The 27,764-nt window shown below is 43.7% G+C and overlaps 1 protein-coding gene across 1 annotated transcript; it reads right to left on the bottom strand.

Moving 5' to 3' along the window:
* Positions 1-514: 514 nt before the first annotated feature.
* Positions 515-27,741, bottom strand: CMTM7 (CKLF like MARVEL transmembrane domain containing 7). The gene is made up of 5 exons (XM_084201909.1): positions 27,518-27,741; positions 8,621-8,794; positions 5,790-5,888; positions 4,680-4,761; positions 515-4,322 (listed from the first exon to the last, which is right to left on the bottom strand). The coding sequence occupies exons 1-5, from the start codon at positions 27,677-27,679 to the stop codon at positions 4,309-4,311; spliced, it is 531 nt and encodes a 176-aa protein (XP_084058035.1). The 5' UTR covers positions 27,680-27,741; the 3' UTR covers positions 515-4,308.
* Positions 27,742-27,764: the final 23 nt, after the last annotated feature.

The raw sequence follows: 27,764 nt of genomic DNA on the forward strand, positions 1-27,764 counted from the left end.
CTTAAGAGCCCCTAGAGCTTTGTGGTGAGGCTCTCTCCTGCCACTGGGGTGTAAATCTCTGCAGGCAGAAAGAACAGGATGTGGGCCTCCCTTTCTCTGGTCCCCATTTCTCCCTGGCTCACACAACCTGCAGCACCTCCAGGATGCCCAGCAGGGTCCAGAGATCTGTAAATCCAGCTTTCCTTGGCTTTCTGATGGCACTCAATCTAAAAGTAGGTCCATGCTTTGCCCAGGCTGCCGGGATGGCCAAGGCCCCTGGTGAGCACACAGCCTCAGCAGCACCATGTGGCTCCATGCTGTCTCTAAGCACAGTGGAGCCCACAGCAATTGTGAGTTAAACAGGGCAGAGCATATGGCAACTTGATGCCATGTTCCACAGCCTGTGGTCAGGTCTCGTGCATCCCCCCACAGCTTTAGCAGAACAGGAAAATCCCAGACACAGGGTATAAAGAGCAGGCAAGTAAAGAGACTCCTCTGTCACTCCAGGCAGATCTGCCCTTTAATAACCAGCACAGAGACTGTTAATATCTGCCACCACCTCTGTTAGTGCACAAGACACTCACATTAGTTCCTCCCCATAAGCTTTCTATGGAGTTTGCACCTGATCCTTCTCTCCTGCTCCTTTTTGTCCTAGAAAGTTCCTAGTCTTCTTCCATGGAGCATCATGCGACACCCCACCAGCACACATACACTTCCTTACAAGTTATCATTATCCTGGTGTCCTGCTACCCCCTTTAAACCCCACACAGTGAACTATTTCCAAACAATGCAACCAATTCTCAGAAAAACTGTGCAACTTATGCAGGTCACATAACCTGCAGTGTCTTCATCCAGCACTGTGGTCCTCAAGCTTCTCAAAGCCACTCTTCCTCTTTTATAAAAGTTTCATTTCCCCTTCTCATTTTCCCGGTTTCTACCTGACAAAAGCACCATTCACTTTCTAGCTTATCTCAAGTCCCCAGAGCTCAAACATGAGGTTTTGGTTTTTCCACAGTATGAAAGTTTGTACTACCAATTTTCTTCTCCCAACATTTACACTTTAATTTTTGAGTAAAAACTGAATCTCAAACTCTTTGTTAGCTCAGAGGATAAACTACACTCATCTAGGAGCTGAAGAGGATGGACAACTTTTGGGTGGGATAGTTGGAGCACATCCAAACACAACAGCAGGTTTTTCTGCGGCTCTTACCTATTTTCCTCCAGTTACAGGATGTATTCTGATACTCCCGAGAGAAATCCACTGCTGCGGTAGAGGAAGGAAAAAAATGACCAGGACAACAGTCTGATTCTCCACATCACCCAGATAGCTAACAGAGTTTATTTCTAAAACAGCTGGAATCCCATATTTGACAAAGTTGCAGACAGATGGAGCTTTCAGAACCAGGTTGACACTGAAGGAGACTTAAAACACTTTTGCTGGCAGAGGTACAGCAGAGGGGTGTTGAATTCCCTGCCAGACGGAGCTGTCATTCAACAACCCCCGGTGGAGCTGGTGATAACAGAAAATCTGTGCTTTTCTTGGTAGACATGCTTCACAAGGAGGATTTGGGGAAAGCAAGGAAACTTTGGCAGCAGAGATGTCAGTCTTCCAGCCTGAGAGCATCCTGATTAGGAGCATCTGGTGGGTCTATGGACCCCGCACTCTCACAACAGCCAAAGCTGCAGGAATATTTTAGCCCTGTCAGTAGGCACAAAAACCAAAGGGAACTGGTAACTTACATCTCTTGAACGTGCACTTACAGCAAAACATATTCTTTGGGTGATCACAGAACACAGTTCAGAAATTCTTTGGTTGTTAGACTGCATGAAATTCCCCTTGACTTTTTTTCCCTCCATATGGTGACAACTGACAAGAGTGATGTGAGAGGCAGAAAAAAAAAGCTACTATAGTGCCAGGAGAGGAGGCATGGTTCCAGGAGAAAGTGGAAACAGCCTTTTCTGCAGAGCAAGCTCAGGCTCCAGCCCCAGTCCTTAGCAGGTGCTTCTCCCCACTGCCACCACGGTGCTGAGGTCTCAGCTGCGTTCACACTGTCTGCAGCAGGACACTGCTTGCCACAGGACTGCCAGGTGGGCTTAAAGCTTCATGTGGGAAGGTTCCTACTGTCAATCAGGAGGTGAAGGAGAAATAACACAGCCTTTTTCTTCTAGGGGAACAGGAGAGGTTGTATCCTTAAACATCTGTCCAAATTAAAGCCCGAGTGCTGCTTTCCAAAAACTGATAAGTCAATCTTGGAAGGAGGACTGGTGATCAAGCACCCCTGTTGCAAAAAAATTAGACACACACACACACATATGTGTGTGTGTACCTTCTTCTGCAGGTATTTTCACTCAAAGTGCCCAGAATGAAGACTCTTGTCACATAAGGTCATCTGGCTGGTCCTGTGCTGGCAGCACAAGGAAGGCTGAGCTATCACTGACACTGCTGACAATGGATTCCCAGCTGAGAAGAATGTTTGTTCTCTCTAGCCAGAGAGCCTTTGAGCTATGCTCAGTTCTGGTTGTCAAAAAGAAAAAAATGGCTCATTCCTGGCTAAACATAAAACACATCATCTGAAGGTAGGGGGCAGAAGTTGAACATTGTAGAAAAATAATAGCCAATATGAAATTAGTAATAATATACCTGCCTGTTATATGGTTTATTTGAATAATCCTCTGTATTAATATTGAAGCACTTTATCTTGGAGTGAATGTATGTACCTTCATCCATTAAAAACAGAATTTTGTTCTTTCAAATTGTTTCCTGCTCTGTGTTGCTCTAAACACGATACTTTTGAAAAGGAATAGCAAAAACAATCACAGAAACTCTGCACCATAAGGAGGGGGATGCTTACCTCTTCAAATTATCTATTTTCATTTACTTACTCAAAATTTTTGACATTTTAGCAGCTGGCCAATTTTCTGTTGTCAGAATTAAAAATAAATTCTAAGTAAAGATACATATATTAGGATGAAAAAAAAAAGGTGCCAACAAATAGCAATATATGTTGACCTGCCATGAGGCACAAAAGGAATTTCCTGAGACAACCATTAAATTACTTAGCATTATTGATGCAGAATTTCAGACGAATAGAAAAATATATAGGAGGCCAGAAAATGCTTTTTTCTTCAGACTATCCCTGGTAAACTGTATAAACCCAACTTCTGCTGCACCATCATGCAGTTATCCTGACAGAATAAACCAAGTTCTACTTCACAGCTAGACATGATAGGAGAAGCACCAAAGAGGAAGAGAGGCCCATGCTTCCTTTTTTCCTGCAGAGAACTCCCAGGCCACCAGAGATGGATTGCAAAAGGAAAGACAAAGGTGCCAAGAAGGCATTGTCTCAGCACTGAAGTTATGAGAATTTCATTATGATACCAGGTTGGACAAAACGGAACTGTTCTGTCTGGCCAGGCTCTGGGCAGAGTCCCCAGGAGCACAGATTCCAGCTGAGGCAGAGGAAGTGACAATACCACACGTAAGAGAGAGAAAGAAGCACATTGCTCCATTCACAATGGGCTTTCCATAAACACTGTTAGATTACAAAGCAAATAATTTATAGCAAATGCATAGAAATTTTCTAAAGAAGTGGTCTTACTATGGAAAGGAGAAAAAAGACCCCATAAAATATTAAATGTATGTTCTTGGGTGTGTATTTTCCTGTATTTGGCAAGGGAATTTTAAAAGAATAATCTTTGCTAAAAATTCATGGAGAAAATCCCTGATTTCGTTGTGTACTGTTGGGATTAGGAGGAAGTGCTTGCAATGATGTTTTCAAGTTGCAGTTCATAATTTTTGATGCTGGCTGAGCTCATGTTAGAATAAGTCCACAGTTCTAATAGAAAGAGGTAACAAAGGCTTGGATCAGCTTATCCAGGCACAAATTAGTTCGTAACTGTTCATTTGTTAAACATATAATCCTTGGAAGTTAAGAATCAGGTAGGAATTTGCAGGATTTCCCTTGTGTAAACAGATGGAGGAAATCAGAAGGAATTTTTCCATCCCTCTGAAAGGAGAACCAAATGACTGTCCAAATGAGTTTTAAATAACACTCATTGCAAATAGCTGGAAATGCCACAGCCCAGCTTGAGAGTTAGAAGCTGTCCTTCTCTGAAACAAGCAGATTCTCCATTATAAACTTCTTTGGGTGGGGGGAGCAAAAAAACTTTGGTTCACAACATTGTTTTGCATAGGAATTCAAGTAGATCTTCCAAAGCTACCAGCTTGTCCAGGCTAGTAACAAAATACCCATGTCTCTCTCCTCAGTAGCGGACCCTCCTCTTTGGTATCCTGTTTTGTAAGGCAGACGTCTTGCACACGTGATGGAGTCACACAGATGCATCTTTGAAAAGGAAGACAGTGTCACTTGTGCTGCCACAAACAAATTCACCCAATTTATTAAGCAACACCCTGGAAACCTTTTGGTAAGGGGTGGGGAAGGGAGAAAAGAAAGCATTGCTATGTTCACTACTTGCTAGAAGCAAGTTATTTTGCTCTTGTAGCTATTTGTTAACAGCTGTCAGTAGCTGTGACAATGTTTGCGATGACAGAAAATTTGGAATTATTGCTTTTTTGAGTAATTCTGAGTCACAGCAACCAGGGCATTAATAGATTCTTCCAGGTAGACACAGCCCTGTGCCAGACAATATAAATATTCATTTTGGGAAGCATTCTGGCAGTTACTAAGCACGATACTTACTTGTTGACTGTGTGATGCACGAAACCTTGTAGGATGACCACATGCTTATAACACAAAGTATTGTAGCCAGGAACCCGAAAGTCTGGATGAGAAAACAAACAAACCACAAACACTTATGGAGCATTAGATGACACATATTCCATGCATGTATGGACACTTTTGTATATTCAGCTACACATTTCACGGGATTAACAGACCCAAAAAGTAGTGGGGTTTCTTACTCCATTCTGACAAAAGACTAAAAAACCCAGAAGTTTCTGTAGTATAATAGCAGCTTATGTCTCGTCAAAACTGAAAGATAGACTGAGAGTCATGCACAAGGAGGGAGAAAAAGCTGGACAGCAGCATGGAGTGTCAAGTTCTAAACTTCTCACTAGGATTCTGCAACAAAGAAAAGACTGTTTAGCACCTCTGATTACTGCTCTTTTACTGCCCCATTCAAACAAGTCTTTCCCCGCTGTCTGCCAAATAAACAAGTCAGGTAGGTCTCCTGGTCTGTTTGCACGGTCAGGACTAAGTTTCTGAAAGTAATTCTTTATTCTGGAGGAGTTGTATTTCAGGTCCTGCTGCTGTGAAAATACTGTCACCCACACTTGGAAGTCATGCCTCTCTCTGTAAAGCCTTCCAGCCAAGAGAAGCAGAGAGCACCTGCCAGAAGTCAGCTCAGCGCCTCAGTGGGTTTTAGCTCAGGAGAAATTATCTTGAACAGGGCTCTGCTCAGGAGCAGGAAGCGTTGAAAGCTGAAAAGTGGAATGAAATCCTTTAGGTAATTTTCAGCTGCTACAACAGTCTTTTGTCAAAAGTTAATTGTCTTAGTTCTCCACCAAAACACATTAGTTCCTGTGAGTTAAAGCAGAAGCCTTTGGTTTTAATGCTCTGGCAGGACAAATACCAGCTTTAGTGGTGAGTCTAGCATCTGACAACAAAATATTTTTGTTGGCACTGTGTAACAGAACATTCACTGAAATGAGCTAGAAGGTTGATCACCCAACCAAGACACACCTCAGGCAAGTCTGTAAGAAAACAGAGGTACAAGTGATAGATTTCCAATGGCCTATTTAATATATATTGCAATTTTAAAAGTGTCAAGCCTAATAAACACAGTCTTACCGCTCCAGCCACAAGTCCAGTTATATTGTAACTCTTGGATGCTGCTACAATCGATCCAATGAGAAGCAGAATTGTACCAATTAAGTAATGAAGAAACTCCTGAAAAGACAAGCACAGCAGAAGGGAAATTTATCTGCAAAGCATTTTGATATGTCTCAGAAAGAAAGTAAGTTGGCAGGGATCACTCAAACCCTCAAACCCAGAGGACAAAACATAATCAAAAAGGAAATAAGAAAAAGCAAAGCAAAACAAAGCAAAAAACCAAAATCCAAAACCCAGCAACTCCCCTTGTGAGTGGATTTTATACCAAACCTCAGTTTCTGTTCAAAAAAGAACAGTTTGGGTCTACTAATGTTACTGGAATAGGATTTACTAACTGGGTATGGATGCAATCCTTTCAATTCAGCACAGTACATTTCAGTGCATCAAGTATGCACCTTGCCTAAAGAGATGGCTCTGGAGGAAGGAAGGAGCTTTAAGGAAATGGCATAAGTGGGAAACCAAATGCTCCTACTGCTGATAACCTTAGGAAGCAGGCACTGGATCTACTGCTGCATTTACAAAAAACTTACATCAACTGAGACTGGAAACCAGAGGGAAGGGAGGGAAGGGAGGGAAGGCTCAAAAAGCACAGCTGCAGTAAAACATGATGCCATGGGGTTTTCTGAGAGAGGATCAAGGCACCACATTTAAATTCTTCTCTGATATGATAAGTATCAGTCCAGGAGTCAATTTTACCTTGTCACAAGCACAGGGTGTCTGTGGATTTAGATTTTGAATCTCCACAAAGCTTATGACAACCAGCAGAGGTGTTTGGACACTGAACATGGGTTGTTTCTTGTGCATAGTGGGGTGGGGTGGGGCAGGTGGATATCTGCTTCCTTTATCTGCATTGCACTACCAGCATGAGCCAAGCAAATACAAAGGTGAGGAGAGGAGAGATTCTGTCTCAAACCAGAAGATAGAATGTAGTCCCAAAAGGAAACTTTCCAAGGAAAGCCCAGAAGATGAACAGTCTACCATACCAGTTTCACTCTGCTCAGGTGTTAAAAACAGCTGGGGAGGATTTTTCCTGTAAAGTAGGCTCTGAGACCACAAGCTACTTTCCTAATTTGTAAACTTGTTTCGGGTAATCAAAATCTCAACCCGTGCATTTGCCAGAATCAATTCTATGCATAAGGAGGCTTCTCTGACTAGCCCATGACGCAGCAGCAAATGGGACATGCCACTGCCTCCTCAGAGACATCAAATAAAGCAGTGTACACAGGCTACTACTTTAGAGGAATCCAAGGGATGGGCAAAGCTGCAGCAGAGTCATCAAAGGCCACATTAAGTGGAGAACCAACCCCGGAAGAGTGCCCCTCTGGAGAAATACTTCCAAGCTTTAAAAGGTGTCAGCAATGAAAAACCTCTTGAACCACTTCAGCTTTACTGGCTGCAAATCACACCCCTGATTGCAATGTAAAGATCCTGCCAGGAAACTCATCCAAATGCTAGCTGTAGTTTTCCAGACTCTCTCACATCTTCCAGACTCTCTCACGTCTTCCTCTTCTGTTCTAAAGATACTTAAATGTGACTGAAAATGAGGTTGTTTGTTTTGTAACAGAGCAGCAATGTTCAAGCATCACATCCTGTAAAGCTTTCTGAAGCTGAGCAGCCACAAACTTCAGCGCCTTAAACTCTGGAATGTTGAGGAATAATTAAACACACAACAAAAAAAAACCCAGAAGCAGCCCATGCAGAGGCAAAAATAGCATAGTCCTGTTACAGCAATGCACACATTAAATGCTGCTCTGCAAAACTGTCATTTATTAGCTTACTTCATTCCTTTATTTCAATCCCTGCATCTGTACTATCTCTAGATAAATAAGTACCTTTAGAAACAGATAGTGGCGGCACACATTTGAAAAAAAAAAAGTCTAACCATATTCTTCAGCTAAAAAGAAAAATAAATTTTTCTCTCTGGTTATAAGTGGATGGATGGACAAACTGTTATCTTAGATCAGTAAATTACTTACATAGCTTCCATTAACCACCACCCAACCACTTCTGGGGTTTAAAAATTCCTCTCCAGTTGGCTTTCCCCACTCCTTTGGCCCTTCTTCAGGGGAACTAACATATGTAAGGGAGGCATGTTTCTAAGAAGTTGTTAAAATCCATCCCACACTAGGTGCAGAACTCTTCTGTTAGCTGACCTGAGCAGAGTTACTGAGGAAGTTCAGGTCTTACATTTTTGGTGCTGTCTGTGGGTTCTCTGCTAGGATATGAGAGATGGATGTGTATGGGAAATGTGGGAATGAGGCAGGAACATCCTGCAGGATATCCCAGGAATGGCCAGGCTATAGCAATCAGGCCGAGGCTACTATTTTTTGCTGTTGTTTAAGTTATCTAAAACCATACCCAAAAGAGGCACATTAGATTTAAATAGCACTCACAGGCTTTATTTTGGGACAGGATGTAGTACACGAATTCCAATGCTTTGATTTGGTACTTTAGCAATCCCTGAGCTGCTATAAATGACCTGAGCTAGGACCCATCTGCTGAAGGCTTGATGATCAGTTGCTTCCTTTCAATTGTCTCTTAATAAAATCATTGCCTTCCATACAGTAAATCCAGATTTATGTCTGTGTAAAGGAGGGCAGAATCAAATCCAAGTCAGCTGAAAATCTTACAGTTAAAATCTGCTGAGCTGAATGCAAGCAACAAAAGGATTTGCATACAAGGCAAAAGAGAACTGAGTGAAAGACAGCCTGTCTGGAGTGAGACAGCACAAGGGAGTGGACTGAGAAAGTCCCACCAGCCCCCAGGAGAGGAGAGGAGCCCAGGTTTACCGCCAGCGGCCAGCTAACACAAGTCAGCTTCCTGTAGACTCTGAAAATGTGCATGATGTAGAAGAACAGAATCATGACCAGGTCGCACATGGTGACAATCTGAAAGAAGCTGTAGGCACTGTAGTCTGTCCATGGAGAGTTATTTACGCTGATGAATCCAATCAGCAGTGAGATCTGGAAGACAAAAGGCACATTCAAGGTGTTCACTGCAGCCTTAGGAGGGTGGTGGAGATGATTTTAAGCACGACAAAATGACACTTAGAAACAAAAGACAAATATCTAATGTAAATAGCATGGTCCCAACTAAAAGCAGGACAAAGTAACCAGCATGATAATAAAGTTTTATAATTAGCTGATAAATGAGCTGAAGCAACCCCCTGGTGAAAGGGGCAATGGCCAGAAGGAAAGCAGGAGTTTCAACCTGAATAACTCAACTTGAAGATGTCTCTATGTACAACAGAAGAGGTCTCAAATAGAGAAATGGAACTGGATGCCTGGAGTTGCACCAGTGACTGAAGCATCTGAAGCCCAGAGACTTTCAGAAGTCCACTGAAAGCTGTGAAAAGGGAGGTGTCCACGAACACGTCTTGCACTTTCATTTAGTGATATCTCTCACATGCACATCAGGGGACCTGAGCTAACAGTTTTACTCTTCCTTTTCTGCCAACTACAGAGCAGAAGTATTAATAGACTGTAAGGCAGTATCAGAATAAATAATATAAACATTTGGAGGAACTGATTTAATTCACCTCACCCCCAAAACTTTTATAAGTTTACACTGCCACATAAAATTAAAAAGCATTACTGGACAACTTCTTTCAGCTGTAGGCTTGCTAAGGACAAAAGCTATTTCCTTTTTTTCTTTAATCTAAAGCTACTTGTTTATTTTACTAATCTTGCTGCTTCCACCAGCCTGGCTAAGCAGGGTGATCAAAATAAATCTACCAAGAATATACTAAAATATTTTTTTATTACAGACTCGATCAATGCATGCTTTCAGCCACTGTAATTTTTAGTTCATCCAAAGTCAGCCAGAAGCTGTAATGATTCACATTTTAAGTGTTTCTCCTAGACATTAAAAACTATCTGAGGAAGCCAGCACTTCAAGACTGCACCATCCTTTCCTGCACACTCATCTTCCAAACTCCTAACCAACTGCATTCATTATCAGAATAATTTCCTTAAAATTAAAAGAGAAAGAACCCCGGTGCCAACGCCCAAACAACATAGCTTAAATTCTCCCTAAGTGTTAGCCAGGTTTCACCTGCTCAGTTCTGAGTGGACAGGCTAAATACACACATGTACAAGGACAACCAAAAGGTCTGTATGTACCAACTTCACAAGGAACTGCCACCTTCACCAAACTCCATCCACATCAATGTCTTGACAGTGAGCCACCTCAAAACAGTGGCTTCAGAGAAAAAGTCACCACTCTGGCAGTCCAAGGAGCTGATTTTAGCCCTGTAAGTGAGCCCTGCTCTCTGAATCTTAATGTCAGTTAAGCAGAGTCATCTGACTTGGCCACTGAATAAGAATAACTTAAATAATAATGAAAATAACTTAACCTGAACAATCAGAAGGAGATAATTTACCCTATAAGCTAGGAGCACACTCTAAGTGATGCAAGACACAGCTATTATTTCCATAATTTAAAACTAAACTTAATGAAATTTTATTTTATAGGAAGATTCAACAACAAGTCACAGCAAGCACTGAGCCTTGCTCTGGGATAAAGGTGGGATGAGGACAACATTCTCTAACCACCAAAGGCTAGAAGAAATTTTCCCTATTTTCGTGTCTTCACAATAATCAGCTCCCAGTTTAAATTACACTGTAAAAATCAAGAAGGAAATGTCAATTCACAGAAATATTAAATCTGCCCACTGGCTCATTTAATGCATGAACAATTAACTTTAGCAGGTTTTTTTACAGTGTACAAAGGATAAGGAGGAGGACTGGACTCTTGAAGTACAACCACCATCCAAATAATAAAAAGCACTGGAAAAACCCCCTAGTTTAGGCTAGACCCAGTTCTTTCAATTTCATGGAAGCATAGCAGCATTTATCTTTTCAGTTAAAAGGTATAAAGAAATTGAGAAGCATAAAGAAGAATCTGAGTCATCCAAGGACAGAAAGTACATCTGAGGTGTCACAATCCTCAGAAATAAGAAGATTCATGGCACCAATGAAGAATCTGCTCAACTCCTGACAGGGTAGAACCATGGATGTGAACAAACATGCTTTCCATTTCAACAGTTCTTCATGACTAAAACAACTCCAAATCCAATTAGTAAAGATTCTCCCTCCTTTGAACTTAGGTGTGCCTCAGCACACAGACAGGAAGAAACCACTGCTTGGCAAGAGATATTTCTTTCAAAGATTTACTTTCTTAGCATAAATCTTGCAACATGAGATTTCTAAAGAGCGTCCTCGGTTCATAGGCATGTGATTCTGTTGCACAGGACAGGTGCAAAGGGGACCTCTCAACAACTTTATATAAAGCTGTAGCCCATGTGCCACACTACCTTGCCTGCAGATACAGTCAGAGTTTAAAACTCACCTGCTAAGAAAAGAATGCTAACAAACACAAGTAAGAGAGACACACAACATCACTTGTTCTTTGAAACGGACAAATATTGAAGTTTCTTCACCAGATAATGGTTTATCATGATATACCAGGTGATGACTGTACATTTTTTCCTCCTGGGATTCTGGTTTCCAGAGAACTGAGTGATAAAGTGATAAATATGCAACTGTCTGGGATACAGTTGAACATCTATCTCAGAAGTCAGTCGGTGGCACAGGGAGAGAGAAATGAATGGCAAAGCACTGAAGTGATCAAATGTTATGAGTGTTCTTTATGCATCTGTGCTCAGGGGAGCAGGTTTATACACCCTGAAAATAAAAACTGGAGGCACAAAAAAAAAAAAAATCCAGGGCACAGCTATTTCCATTTCAATATAGCACTTCACAGGTCATGACAGATGTAACCCACAGCCAGCAAGCCAGTGTGACCACCAGTACAGGTCAAGTGATGGGCAGTCTCATGAGAAGATTTGGTGTAATTCACAATATACACCTGGGCTCCAGACCTGCATTACAAAAGGGGTGAGGGACACATTGCAGGTTACTATTATTTAAGTGCTTTCTGGTTTCTGAGAACAAAATAAAGACCATATGCATTAATCAACCCCGAGGAGGGATTTCTGGATTTAAATAAAGTTCCACATTTACTCTGTTTCATAGAAGTCAATCAGCTTAAATGAACCTACTTCTTGACTCTCCTTTGGACCAGATATTTGAAATTAGTCATGAAGCATGTTTAGGGACACTGGTATAGATCAGGAACTATCTTGCAGTCAAGGCAATGTGAGCTAAAGGCAGTCAGCACTTAGCAGACACGAAAGACATAACAGAGCCTGCACGACTTTTACAGAACCTGCATTCTCTTCCCTACTTGGAGCTGAAGATGAGGTAACCACACCCTCACAATCTGCCTCCTGAATGGCACTGACATACCCTCCCAAGCTTACCCCCCATTCTGATTGGAAATTAACTCAGATCTACCAAAATAATGAAACACAATTCTTTCTTTCCTGATGTGGTCTTCTTCCTAAAGCAGCCCAGGAAGCTGCTGGCCACCATCACTACAAAAGCACATGGTTGGCTCATGGTCATCATGTTATCCCCCAAGATCACAAGGTCTTCTCTGGAGAACTGCTTTCCAACCTCCAGCCTGTACTGGTGCAGGGGCTTACTGAAAATATCTCCAGATACAGGACTTGGCATTTCTCTGTGGGGAACTTGATGAGACTCCTCTGTGTCCAGACTGCCAAGATATCTCTCTCTATGGCAGCACACAACCCCCTGGCTCATCAGCCACTCCTCCCAGGTTTTTCATCACCTACAAACTTTTCAGGAGTGCACTCTGCATCATCATCCAGGTCATTAATGAAGATGTGGAACAGTGCCGGTCCCAGTATGGACCCCTGAGGTACACCACTAGTGACTGGCCTCCAACTGGACCCTGTACCACTGATTACAATCTCTGGGCTGAGTTGTTCAGTTTTAAATCCACCTCACTGCCCACTTATTTAATTCATACCCTGTCAGCCTGTCTGTGAGGATGTTATGGGAGACTAGAACCTTACCAAGATCAAGGTAAACCACATCCATCACTGTTCTCCTGTCCACCAAGCTGGTCACCTCATTACAAAAAGCAGCAAGGCTGGTCAGGCATCATGTCCCCTTTGTAAATCCATGTTGACTACTCCTGATCACCTTCTTGCCCTTCATGTGTTTGGAAATGCTTTCTAAGAGGATTTTCTTCACCATCTCCCAAGGGACTGAGGGGAAGCTGACAAACCTGTAATTCCCTGGATGTTCCTTCCTACCCATAGATATTACATCAATCTCTTCAGAATGGCACACTTTCCTTTTGTATCTCTCAGGCTAGAGAAGATAGGGAAAGACTGGACAAGAGGGATACATTCTCCTCCCCTGTGCTAGAAAATGCCTCTGGAAGTGCTGGAAATGCTGCTTCTTTTTAAAAATCAGCTGGTTTCCTCCTTGTTTTTTCTTGTCCCTGGCAAAGAATGAGTATCTGGAGTCCACTGGTCATTACTACACTCAGTAAAAAACAAAGAAAATGTGTATCGAGACTTCAAGGAAATGAATCTTCCACTGCAGGAAAATTCAACACTTAATGAAATTCATTTCTTAATGAAAGGAGAGGAATCATACCTTCACATGAAGAAGAAATTATATGTAGAAGAAGAAATTATATGTAGAAGGAAGATCCAACTTCCAATTACTCCTAAGGCAAATGCATACTGGAGAAAAGCCCCATGGCATTAGGTCCAGATGCTGTTGTTCCCCTGATTTTAGATGATTTGAATTCCACCTCTAACTCCCCATGCTCACTCTTGGGTGGCTGCAGTCCTGCAATTAGGTCACAGGGAAAGCTTGGCTCCAAACACGGTGTCCACATGGGAGCGGGCTGGGCACGATGCTGAGACCCAGAGCAAGCCAGCCCCACAACCCTCAGCCTCTCTGCTGCCTGGGTCCTCTTGTGGCTCCCAGTCCTGTCACTGCTCACAGAGGCCACCAGTAACACTGCCAGGAGCTGCCTGCCCCCAGGACTGATGGGCTGGGCTCTCCTGCACCAACACTCGGTGCTGGAGCGCACCAGCACAGAGGGAGAAGCTCAGGCCAAGCCAGAAAGCTCCAAGAACTGAACAGAGAACCAGCTGCTCCAAGGAAGGGGCAGGCAGGAGTACATGCCCACCAGCCCAGAGATTACACACACAATTTTCTTCACTAGTGCCCTGAGGGTAGCAAGGGAAAGGACTTGTTTTGCTCTACATGTACCTACAAGCCAGCTGGCACCACAAAGCATTTTCTGCTCATGTGGTAGAAGATTGTAGCTTTTCTGACCAAAGAACAATTTTATAACCCAGGGATCAATCCGTGAAAGTGCTTTGTATGATCTTTTTCTACTGTCCTGCTATAATGGATGTCATAAATAAAGCTCTGGCTTTATTGCCAATACCTAATTCCTCTGTAACATTTGGAGAGAACTAAATTTTCCACAGACACAGCTACCTGCACAAACATAAATCCCACATGATCTCCAATACTGACAAGAACCTACTCTTAAAGGAAAGCCTAACGTTCTGAGGATGAGAGCCCCATTTCCACAGGCAAACAGTGACACAACAAGGGAGAAATTGTAAGTCACTGACTCCTGAATCCTGACCCCAGTTTTGTAGCCCTGTTCCTGTCTGAGCTTCAGTAAATCATGTGTTTCACCACTTCAGCTTCTTCAGTCACAACATGAGGACTAATAAAGACTTCACCAGCATTGAGCTAAAGTTTTGCACCTTCAAAACACTTGAGACATATAAATTAAAGGTGAAAATTTTGATGACTGCTAATAAAAGTCTACAGGAAGATGACTGTTTTCCTTTACAGAGCAAATGAAAATAGATGCTCACTAAAAATACCCCAACAAGAAAAAAACCAAAAAAAGACAAGACGAAACCCCCCAAAGCCATGCCAAAATACCCATATCCTTTTCCTCCCTGCTCCCCTCTCCAAAAAGCCCAAATGGACAATCAATAGATCACAGATGTAACAGACAAGCAGGAGTGAAAATCATCCAAGGAGGAAGCGACACAACAAGGAAGAGGAGGAAAAGGTTCGTTATCTGAGGGTCGCTTTGAGCTGCTAGCTCAGTACACAAGATAAACAAAAATGGGAGTCCTAGCTCACTGTAAAATGGAAATCAGTATTTACTTCCTGTCTGTCCCTTATTTACTAATAACCAACTGTGAGCAGTGATTCAGAGAGCACGCCGTGCACAAGACATTGCAAATAAACAGTTTTCTAATCTTTAATGCCAGGACTACTTTACTGCTCATCCTCTTGGCCACCCCTGACTGTTCAGCACTGCACACTCTCAGTCACCCCTGTGCAGCAGCTCTTTCACTACCCTGCCCTTTCCCTCCGTGGCTGTGCAAGCCCCTGCACAGTGGTGATGTCCTGGTGTGGGTGTCACCAGCTGCCTTCACAGCAGCTCACAGGGGCTGGGCTTCTGGGGTTAAAACGTGCTGATAACCTGTCAGTGCTTCCTGCTGAACTGGGCTCACGCAGCAACAAGGCTCCCTGCCTCCCCTCTCCCTCCCCTCATCCCAAAGCACGCTCACAAGTGGGCAAGACATTGGCAGTGCCAGCTGGCTCCAGTGAGCAATGGGATTTTCCAGCCCATATGATGTTGTGTTCAGCGATAAAAGCTCAAGACAAGCAGGTTTCAGGGGGAATACTTTAGGTTACGGCATTTCTCTTCCCAAGCAAGCATTATGTACAGAATCACAGACCCACAGGATGTTTTGGGTTAGAAGGGACCTGAAAGACCATCTATTCCCAGCCTCCTGCCATGGGCAGAGGCACCTTCAACTAGACCACCTATCCAGCCTGGCCTTGAAGGGAGTAATGGAAGAATTTACAGCTTTGTGTGTGCGTGCAGCTTTTGCTTTCCTTATAGAACTGCCATTATCTGGATCCATGGGTCTGTCTGCTTTCCTTCTATCTTCTCCCCATCCTGCAGGGGAGGGCAGTGAGTGAGAGGCTGGCTGGGTGTTTGGCTGCTGGCTGGGGTTAACTCACTGCATGTGGCCTACCCCTTATCTGGATTTCTAGCTGCTGTGGTAGTTCAAAGAACAATATTAAAAAACTTCACTGCAGAAAGACACGGACTATGGTTTTTACAAATCCCAAGATGATGGACTGAATTGCCAGGCTGAAACTGCTATCTGACCATGTAACTTTAGGCTCTGGATAATAATTTTCTTTCTCTATAAGGAAATAAAATGTGAAATGCCAACCTAACTGCAGGAGGAAAGATAACATTAATAAGAAGCAAAATTGCCTCAAGGTGCCCAGTTACAGAGGAACACTATAACTCTTATCTCAAAGTTTTACCATAATACCAGGACATACACATTCTCATGTATAATCCACCCAGCTCTGTGCTATCTTTTAATTTAATTACTTTGCCATGCAATGTATAACCACATCCTCGTGTTTCTCAGAGCATTTTTTCCTTGACTTTTCCCCTCTACTATATCATCCCATAAGAAGAGACAATTTTTTGTCTCTGGTGTTTTTTTTTTTCTGCTTCGTATTCCCCTTTCCTCTTCTTTCCCTCCATTACACTCCCTATTTCTTCTCCTTTTGTATCTCATTCTTTCCCATCCAAATCCCCCTCTATACATGACAATGCACCCCAAATCCCTCTTTTAATGTTTCCTAACTATCCTGCCCACTTTCTTGCAACAGGGCACATATTGAAATTGGCTAACCAAAAATTAGCACCATTCAGGGGAAGAGTGTCAGGGGACAGGATTCAGCATAGTGCTACACCTGCACAAACACTGTAGGCAGCAGCTCTGGCTCACCAGTTTCCTATTGGTACTACCTGAAAATGCTTTTTTTTTTCATCCTTTGTACTTCCTGGAGGACTGATGAACCTTTGCACTGCTTTAATGTCTCTCCTCCTAAATCTGAAAAGAGGAGGACCTATTAATAAAAGTGATAAAACCTGTTTCATTTCCACTACCTTAAAATTTACCCAAGTTTTAATGCAAGCAATTGCACAGAAACTGTGTCTGCAAATTTGGAGCAAGGGACAGCACTGACTCATGCAGTTTCATCACAGAGTTTTGGTTTTTTTTTTAATATAAGAGCTAAATGCTTTTTGTATTTGAAGGAAAAAAGTCAAAGTTTCCAGCTTGTGACACCAGCCAAGATAGTAACTGGAATTTTCCATCCCTAAGAGAGCCAATCAGGATAACTGTGCCCTGGAGAAATGTCACTGATTACAGCTGGACATTTCCAAATGTTACACCTCAACACAGTGAAGCAACACCCACATATTATTAAGTACATACTTCTGGATGGAGTAAAATAATTTTTTAACAGCTTCCCAAATCAGAAAGATGAGCAAAGCACAGACCAAGGTTACAACTGCAGCTCAGGCAAGACTGGTTCAGCCAATTTAAGCAGCGATGTTGACTGCTGCTGTCTTCTTCCAGGGCAGTGCTGGAAATGTGAGCTGTAAGCCCCTACTAGAAAAATAAGATAAAAGGCACAGTCCATTTGAAACTTCATTAATGGCAGATGAAATCAGCTGCCTGCAAGTGCATAGTTCTGTGAAGCAGTGAGTCTTTGGTTGCACAATCATCTCTCAGCCCCTGCGTCTGGGCAGATTTCCTTCTTGTCTGGCTGCTTTGCTAAAATAAGGAGGCTGCCTGGCCTCTGATAAGTTACTTCTCTTGTGCACCACCATCCACAGGCTATTTATTGAAGATAAAAATGGTGGGAGGGTGAGAAAAGGCAAAATAATCTTATTCAGACCCTCTACAACACAGATAAGAGGACAATCCTAAGTACAAGCAAGTGGTGTTCCATATCTATTAATAAGAAGTTATCTATCTGCTCAGGCCCAGGCCTCAGTGGCAGAAAAGGATGTGGGGTAATCCCAGAGCCAGCATATGAAGGACATTATTAAAGAGCCCTTGATGCAGGGTGTTAGCCATGATGATTAAAAAGGCAATTCTTTGTAATGACAAGCTGCAATTAAGTCTGATCACAGGGCATGCAGGACTTCAATCCCACCCCTGCCAGCTGAACTAGCTCCCTGCCTCAATCCCACAGCCGCCTGCACGCACTGAAAGGCACCACACAACCCTGCATGTTATTTACTGAAAGCTGAGGACTTCATAGCTACATGGCAAACAGTTTGCTATATTCCCATCAGGCAGTGAATTAGTGAAAAAAAAGAAAAGCTTGTTGCCCACAACGACCTCATAATTTTATTTCTTCTTCTCTCCAATTTGTTTAAAAATCAACTTAAATTTAAAACATTACAACTGTGGAAGCACGATCAGTAAGTTTTCCCAGTCTACGTAAAAGCTGCAGACATGACCCTCAAAGTATTGCAGCAACTGAGTAACATTGCACAAGTGTCACAATGCAAGTTACAAACAATTCCCCAAGCACTTAAAATGCACTGCAAAGCACTATTAATGGCACAGCTGACTGCTAGCATGTCTGCAAAGGATAGGAACAGAAACTTTAATACAGCAAATGCCCTAGCAAAGTTCCAGCTCTGGGAAACTTAGCTGCTTTCCCTCTAACTTTCAAAGAAGTGCCACCTGCTACAACTGGAAATATTACTGTGGACAAAGCCAGGAGAACCCTATACTTTGTAACTTGTTTATTTATTAAGAAGGAATACATTCTCTGTGCAGGCAACTCTACTATTGCTGCAAAAAACCATATAAGCACGTGGCTCCTGCTGTGGCTCACCTCACTGTAGAAGACCATCTATCTGGTACAGTAGGGAGAATCTCTAAATCATCTCAAAAGACTACAGGAAGTAAAAAACATTGTAGGAGACTTGAATCTCCAGACACCCCTAGGAGACACAGGAGTATCTGGTGAGAGCAGACAAAAATGAGGGGAATTAGTATAACCAGATCTCTCCAGATTCAAGAATTGCACAGCAAGCTGTGATTGATGCTTCTGTCTTCTGCAAGTCAAGCACTTCTAACATCTAGATCCCCCTGGGGAGCCCCATCAGCTGTTCTGTCCATCTGGCAAACCTGAAAGTCAGACAGGACAGGAGAAGACAGTCCACAGTGTGAGCAGGTTTGTGTAAGTGGAGAAGGACTGCAGGAGACTGCCCACCTCAGCTGCCATTCCTCCTTCTAGCTGGATGGGAAGATAAACTGCTTGCAGGAGCCAGGCACCTCTGAGACCACCCCTCTGAACCTCTCTCAGATATGTTGTTTGGCTTGTTTGTACTGCTTGCCTATTAAAAAGCCCCAGAAGTGAAGTCCCATATTGCCAGTGATGTACAATACAGAAAGAGCTCATTCCATACTTGTGAGCTATAGAGCTCTTGTAGGCAAATTCCATGGCTGTCTGGAAATGGATCCACCAATTGTGCATGGCAATACCACCTACAGAGAGGGAGCCCACGCTGGCTGCCCAACCAAGCCTGATTCAGACTGGCTGGCTGCTAGAAGCCCAGGGTACATTGTGTACATTTACAGGCAGCAAAGTTTCCACCACGTTCTGGATATCCAACATGTATCTAGCAGCACAGAGCCAGTTAAAACTAAGATAGGAACACACAACACAAAAACCAGTACCCCAGGGCAACAATCATTCTAGTTAAGCTATCAAATTAGATGCATGGAAAAACAAACAGCAATCTCATCTTGCTGGAAGTTGTTGCTGAGATCAAGGGATGCCATGTGAAGGGCTCAGCGATGTCTCATGCCTCTGCCTGCCAACCCTCAGCGAGCAATCTGCTCATCATCCCCCCTTAGAGATGCTGCTCACAACACAGCCCCTTCTCACTGTCTGAGGCATTCAGTGCTTGACTGATTCAGATCTTCAGTTGACACCTGCCATATCTCTCCCTGCCTCAGAGATCACCACACTGACATCTGGCAGCCACAGACACCACAGACAGCAGTTACAGAGTTGTCATCCATCATCTCCAGCAAGGGCTTTGCTAAGCCGTGGAAACAAGCCTTGAGCGAGGTCTCCTTGAGTAAGAGGAGGGCTGTGCTGGCACATCATGATTTTCATCAGGAAAACACAGGTGAGAGTTCCTGAAAACATCAAGATGAACTGGCATCATCACAGCCTGGCTGCCGGACCAGGGTGGGTCTTTGCACTGCACAGAACAATCTTCTCCAAGCGTGAATACTCGATGCTTAGCAAGGTGCCAGAGAAGTGAAGGACAACGAGAGAGGGGGAAAAATGAGAATTGATGAGATTCCCCCGTGGCACTGCTGCAGCTGGCAGCTTTCAGTGAGCGCCTGGAGACTGACAGGCCTCTCCAACAGGCTGGGACAGCGCTCCTGTGTCTGCTAGGAAGTTGGATACTCAAGCAATTGCCAAAAGGCTCAACAAGCCAGCAGGTGAGAGGCAGCAAGTGGGGACTGTGCTTTTCCCAAACTAAGAAAAGAGCTCTTGCAGAGCATGATTACAGACTCAAGGAAAATAGGCCAAGTCAGTCTGCAGTTCTGCAGCTGCTGATGGCCATCTCACATTAACAGCATACTTTTTGCCCAGCTGTCAGCACTTGTGTCTTGAACCCATTAGTGGTACTCCTAAAAAACAGAAACAAAACAACAAACTGCCAAAAATACTGTAAGAAAATTCCCCCTGAAGCAGCTTCTCAATTTTGTCATCATCACACACTTCCATTTTCCTTAAGGGAAGCTGCGAGCAGAAAAGGAAGCCCTAAGCATTGCAGCTGCTGCTATCGTTGCAGGAACAGCAGCCAGGTTTGTTTTGGCTTTGAAAGCTGCAGACACCCAGCCTTGACCAGTCAGGCACATCTGTCCTTGCCATTACATTCATCAAATGACCATCATCACAGGCCAGGCAGTTGTTTCAGCCACAATGACCCCTTTAGGAATCTCAGTTACACAAAGGAGAGGAAACTTACAGGTGGGTGAAGGGAAATCACAGCAACTTCAGAGTCTGAGCTCTGTGTACAGAAAATAGCAATTTCTGGCTGCTGTATACTTTACATATGACCACAAAATAGGAGGACAAAGCCACAGCACATACGATATGACAACAGCACAAAGGGCACAGCTCACTCAGGACTGAGTGAGCACCTCAGAGGGACTCCCCAGGGAGGGCAGTGGAGGAAACACTTACTCATAGAAGGAAACACTGTCTGCCTTTGGGGAGCAATACCCCACTAATGCAGAGCAGGTACCAGAGCCTCAGGGTCAGGTGTGCTTCTCTCACTGACGGCTTCTACTGCATCCCAGTGAGACACAACAAATTGTCCCAGCCCCTGCAGTCCTGGAGCCCAGTTAAGGATGCTTGGCAAGGTGCCCTTTGTCATGGACGGGCTCTGAGCAGATGGAGACCAAACTGCAAACAAGGGATCCACTGGGAGGCAGGAGAGGAGGACGTCCAAAGGGACACCAAATCCAAACAAAGTGAGGACAGGGAACACACTGCTTTTGCACATCTTAAAAGGAAGTTGCAGAGCAGTAAGAATCCACATTTTTCACCACATCTTATTATCCACAGACACCATGTGACCTAAGATTTTTAAGCACCACCTTAAAATTTAACTTCCCATAAAAAAAACGTGCTAAGAAACGACTGCCAATACTTTACTCTGCTCTTTCAGGCATACTAAACACATCTCAGGTGATGTGGTAAGCTCCTATGCTTCATTTCCCTTTTCTTATTATTTCAGAAAATGTTATTTGTTGACCCCTGTTCAATCACCTCTACAGAAAGAATCACCTCTACATGCACAGAAACTGCTAATGAACGTATTGCAACAAATCCAAACGGATGCATCAAATAAGCAATGAAAGATGGCTCCAACTTTGAGCTTTTAGACAGCCTCTTTTAATAAGTAAAAAATAAAAACATCCACTGACACATTCAGAGCAGAGATATCCTAGTGTTTAATAACGACTATAAATGTCCTGGACTTGATTTTTTTAGCCTTCTAGAGCAGTTTTGACATCAGAAAAATTACAAGTTTCTTTTTTTTTTTTCCTGAAAGACGGAGATAGAAATTAAAACAGATGGTACAAAACCTTCCCCTGCCCAAGAGAAAAAGCAAAAGGACTACATTCTCAGCTTGTGGTTTGAAACACATGGAACCACTTCAAGCTTATGCATTTCCTGCCCTTCCGTGCCAGACACTTGTTCTTGCCCACAGCAGCCTCTATGGCTGCACTGTTCCCTAAAAACGCTTATGGAAAAAGAAAACCAGAGAGCTGAAGTAAAGCTCCATTAGAACTGGGTAACCTGGTGGACACCTACATCGCTGCAGCTGAGAACAGCTGCATGGAGACAAGACAGGAGGGGAAAATTCCTTTAAATGGTGCTGCTTGTGGAATCTCACATCGTCAAATGAAAGCGTGTCAGCCTCCCAGCAAGCACTCCTTGGTTAGCATGCAGAGAACACTGTGTTTGCTTCCAGCTCTTACACAAACACCTGGAGAGAAAAAATGGCCACACAGAGCAGCAGCATGTTAAAAACACCACTGGCTGAGGCAGCCAGCTTTGTGTCCTCAGAGGGGAAATAACAGGACCTCCCAGTCCTACTGGGCTTAATTACTAAGCTTGGACATTCCTTACTAGAGTCTCCAGCTTACTTTGGAGCCATCTAAGACTCAGATAATTTTTTTATTTCTCTGTGTTCATCATGCCCAGCAAGGTCCTTTTACTGCAGTTTCCAGCAGAACAACAAAAATAATGAGCAGCTACAACAGCTCTGACCTTGGCCTCAGAAAATGTGTCTCATTTCTTAGCCAGTAGTTTATCTTGCACATTTTTGGGGTGATTTTCCACAATCCCCCCAGAAAGCACAATCTATACAGGACTCACAGACAGGTTTACAATTTCAGCCCCTCTGCATATCACCAGAATGCCTCTCTTCTGACTGAACAGAAGAGATTTATTAGAATAAAGGCAAAACAGAAGAGATTTATTAAAGGCAAAATCATGTCACTGACACACTGCTGCACAGAATTAGATGTTTTACTTCAATCACCTCCTTGGACAGAAAGATGTCTCAGTCTCAAGATCAAGTTAAAAGACTGAGTAGCTCTCAAATAATTCCAAGCATCACTTGCTTTTGAGAATTTCTTTTTCTTGCATCAATGATTTTAATCAGGATTGGTTTTCTTGCACTAACAGATTTTGCTTGCTTTTCATATTTTAAATTCTTCTGAATATAGCTCTCCAGTACATTTGGAAACACATTCAGATATGGAACTTGGCTACAGCAACCTAACTACCAGCATTCTCCAGCCTTCAGTGTTAGATGAAAGAATATTCTCAGGAATACTATTATGCAACTATATGCTAGTATACAAACAACCCACAGAGGTTTCAGCACACTTCAAAGTTGCTCAGAATTACAGACTGTCTTGTTGGCCATTCACTTGTCAAGCATGTCATTGCTTTTGTCAAGGCATACTTTGGAAATTAAATAGATACTCTGCAGAAAGGCTTTAGCTATTGCTTTAGCATTTTTAACACGTTAAAATGACATTGTTAAGTCAGCTTTTATTGAATTTATCCTTTTTTCACATTACAATTGCTTGTAAATCTTTTCTTCAGCCTTGAGAAGGTAATTTTGATTTTCGTGTTTTCTGTCTTGTGAAACTGATGGCTCATATTGAGCTGACAGAATCAGCACTGGATTTAGCTTAAAGCACCCCGTGTTCTGAGGCTGTGCTTGCTCTGACACAGCGGTAGCAGTAACAGTGGTGTCATTATGGGAACAATGGCCTTCAGTCTGAACTGTGAGCAGAGTTAGCTTGGCCCAACCTGGGGGAGGTGAAAGAGAGGCAAAGGGGCCATGGGTCACTGTGCACCTCCCAGGGAAAAGGAGTGGTCCAACAACAGTTTGAGAAGCCTGAAAGACCTACACAAGGATGTGCTGTGCCATGAGGGCTCTCCTACATGTGAGCTCTCAGCTCTTTTCTCTCTCCAGCCTGCATGGTCACACTCCTGCAAAGCTCTGCAGCAGACACTTTGCACAGGTGACACAATCACTCCCACCACGTGCCTGAGAGAGGGGGACCCCCACACGGGCCCCCCTGTCTAACATGGGTGTGCTGGAAGCAGGACCTTGTCCAGTACAGCGTCTGTGGCATCCTCCAGACTTCAGCTGTAAAAACATACAAAGCACATGAGGCTCCAGGACAAATTCAGTGGAACCAGACTTGTTTCAATCTATCAGCGCTGGCACTCGAGCCACCCTGGTGACAACACAAATGCACAGTCATACCACTGACCCTAATGGCACAGGATGCCTCAAAAAACTCCCAAGAACCCATCTACTGAGAACTTGCCAGGCTAAGCAACAGAGGTTCCTACAAAGGCTTATAATAAAACAAGCCAGCAGTAGCACAGAATTAGATGTTTTACTTCAATCACCTCCTTGGACAGAAAGATGTTTCAGTCTGAAGATCAAGTTAAAAGACTGAGTAGCTCTCAAATAATTCCAAGCACCACTTGCTTTTGTGAATTTCTTTTCCAAGAAAAAGAAACAAACACAAAGCAAACGTGCCTCAACCAAACCAGCACAGCTCATGCAGGATGCTGGAGAGTGCCACCTGTGTCAATTTTGGCAAGCTGGCAAAAATTCGAGTCATTCAAGTCAGTTTCTCTGGTCTAAGTGCATTGTGCACACCGATACACACTCACTCACACACCTGCTCAGTACACTGCTGCTACAGAGCCAAGGTGGCCACAGCGGGATCCTGCGCTCGTCCCTGAGAGGTCCTGGCACAACAGCAAATACCAAAGCAAAAAGAGAAGGAAAGGAAAGAAAAAGCAAAATCAAGTTAAACAAGCTGGAGCAAGTTAGATGTTGAAATACTTTTCAATTTCCTGTTAAAATCAGAATGTCGGTTCAGACTGGATTTTGAAAAGAGCCCCAACTAAGGTTAGTAACAGTCACACATGGAAAAGCAGCTTTCAAATTGTCTTACTGCCACACAAAATACACAAGTCTGCATAACTGTGTTTTCTCCTCCATTTTATTTTCAACATATTTATAGACTATTCCCCAGGCCATGAAGTCAGCACATAAAATACACTGTCTTCGAAGCTATAATCAATCTGCAAGGTTAAAGATATTCTTTAGCAAAAAAAGTAAAAGAACTTGTGTAGGCTTACAGGCAAGATACACTTTTTTCTTCTTAATTTCATTCTATGCCAGACACCGCAGCACCCAGAATTTCAAGAGAAAGCATTGGTGACACTCAAAATTAGCAACAATTCAGGCTGCACAATCTCTTCAATAATCCTGAGTTTTAGTCCTTCTGTCTTACAGCAGAACAGCTGTAACATTATCTTCTATTTTCTTCCTATGACTTCCATAGCATGTTGTTTCATATATTAGATTAATGTCACTCACATACACATACAATCATTGGGGTTTTTTAGCTTGCAAGCACAGCAAAGAGCCCTTAACATTACAGTAAATGATGAAATGTTTCTTTCCTGCTCTCTATAACATCCTCTACTTCTTGGTAAAGGGGACTGAGGAAGGAAGAGAAAATGAAACTTGTAACATTTCCAAACTTGTAACATTTCCTCTTCACAACCACAACCACTCAGAGGCCCAGCACACAATTTAATGTGATATATATCTAACCCAAATGACCTTACCTTTCCCCTTTGCCAGCATAAGGGTTCTCAGTAAGACTACAGCCACCAGCCACACCTACACTAGCGCAGGAATGCTTACAGATTTAGCATGAAGAAATCTTTACCAGAAAAAGTTACTGCCAACATTTCGTACTAGGAGAACTGAATGCTCATACAAATGGAGCTGTGGGTATAAATACTGCCTGAGAAGAGATAAAAGAGAATTGCAAAAATATTTAGCTTTCCCCATTTTATTGAGTGCAGGAGTATATCTAGCACTAATGTATCATGGTTATTTCTACAGGCTACAGGACAAACATTTGGTTTTCTTACGGAATTACTTGAGAAGGTGCTATTGTGATATGTGATATTGCAAGAAGTTCATTTGCCCAAAGTACCTTGAATACCTGAGGTAACTCAATGTTACAGGCAAGATGAAAAGCACAAAAACATAAGAAGGTGAAGCTGAAAGAGTGCAAAGAAAAAATAATTTAGATTATTTTAACTTCTGTTAAATTCACCACAGAAAGCCACTTGCTTAAATTTTGATGAATTTTAGATTGAACAGTGTTGATAAAATATGACTTTATGCAAAGTATGTGAAGCATTACATAAAATTAGATAGATTTACATCCAGCACATGAAAATATGTAAAGCATGTAAAGAATGCACGCACTTAATACTCACACCAGAAACTGACATTACAGCACCAATACCCACGCTGTGGCAGCTTTAGGAGTCACACCTCAGAGCTGTAGAGACACCAGAGCAGCACGGAGGGCAGAGAGGATGAGTTATTTCTAGTCCATAAAAGGAACTCTTCTTTCCACAGTGGTGAAAGCAAACAGACTTTCAACTTATCAGCAGACCACAAGTTCACTGTTTTAGGGCTACAGGTTCAGTTGCAATGTAGACACATGCTCACTTGTCTCCCGAAAAGATTCCCCAGACCCACTCAGTGGTTTGGGAAGAACCCAAGCCAGAAGAAGGCAGCAGACAACTCTTTGTGTTCCTACTGCACAGAATTCATAGTGAGAGACAGCTCCAAGGCCTCACGAGTGCAGGGCAGATGCTCAGCAGGTAGAGGCAGGCATGACCAGTCATGGCCAACTCCATCTCCTGCTACTGAGCGAGGGTCATTTCTAAGAGCAGCTGACAGCTAGTAACAAATGGAAGAAGCTGGGCAGCCTTTAAAGAGAAACCTGAGGATTTGGTATTAGTACTCAGTGACTTAGAACGTGATGAATCTTAACTTCGAATGTCAGTTTAGAAATCTGGGTGCTAATAATCTACACAGCTTTAAAAAAATGACTGGACAAATACAGGCTTGGGGAAAGAAGGCATTGGGAGCTTACAAAAGATGAAGGCAACAACTCCAGAATAAAACACTCTCAAGGCACAACTTCTTGCAGGATGAAAACGTACGTGTGGAGGTATCTGTACATGATGTCTTTCATGCTCTTTCCTGGGCATTATCACTGCCACTACTGTAATTAAGCTGACAAATCACCCCACAGATAATTATGGGCCATAAAAATGAGAAAGAGCTTATCCATCTGTTAATCTTTTCCACATCTGCACGGAGCTGAATTTCATGCACTGACTTAAGGCATCAGCTCAAATCCTGGCAGCGTTCCATCATCGACTGCTTTTGAATTTCAGCCACACATCTCCCACATCCCTCCCCGTGCCACTGGGTCACTGCTGGAGGTCTCTGACAGACAGGGCACGGAGCCAGCTGGAGCCGCAGCCTCAGCTGCGATGCCCCCCTCTACCAGATCGCTGCGGGCACTGCCACTCGGCCCCGCTGTCCCCTAAAAGCTTACCCACACTACGGAATGAGGTGCTGCACCGCACGATGTGCCATCGCATCCCGGTGCTATCGCTGACAATGGTAAAAAGTTAACACTGCTACTACTTTGGGCTCGCACACGTCCGAGGGGTCAGAAGAGCTGCAAAGGCAGCTGCCGACAGACGCTCTGCCAGAGGAACGCGGGTTTTTCGTCCTGCTGGGAGCTGCGAGGGCTGAGGGGCCCCGGCGCTGCCCGACGGGCTCTCCGGCCGCGCCGCCACGGGAGCCGTCCGGCCGGGATGGGCGCGATTCCCGCGGGCTGCGAGGGCCCCGGAGGAGCCCCGGCAGCTGCCCCCGCCCCGCTCGCCCCTTACCATCTGGGCCACCTTCAGCATGCCGGCGCAGGAGCGGAAATAGCCGCCGTCCATGAGCTCCGCGTCCGAGCCCGCCGAGGAGGAGGCGGCGGTGACGGGCGGCGGGGCGGCGGGCCCCGCGCTGCTGACCCCGGTGCGGATCACTCGAGCCCCGTGCGACATGGCTGCGTCCGCGCTCCCCTCGGCCCGGCACGGGGAACGGGACGCGATGGGACGGGATGGGATGGGACGGAACGGGGCGGGGCGG

The sequence above is a fragment of the Fringilla coelebs genome (genome assembly GCF_963513975.1).
Source record: "Fringilla coelebs genome assembly, chromosome: 1".
NCBI classification, from domain to species: domain Eukaryota; kingdom Metazoa; phylum Chordata; class Aves; order Passeriformes; family Fringillidae; genus Fringilla; species Fringilla coelebs.

Excerpts from the sequence above, each read along its gene's own strand:
- CMTM7 (XM_084201909.1), bottom strand. The coding sequence starts at position 27,679 with ATGTCGCACGGGGCTCGAGTGATCCGCACCGGGGTCAGCAGCGCGGGG. Across the intron at positions 8,795-27,517 it reads TGCTGAAGGTGGCCCAGATG|ATCTCACTGCTGATTGGATT; the intron begins GTAAGGGGCGAG and ends TTTGTCTTCCAG. Across the intron at positions 4,762-5,789 it reads CTGGACTTGTGGCTGGAGCG|ACTTTCGGGTTCCTGGCTAC; the intron begins GTAAGACTGTGT and ends TTTCTCATCCAG.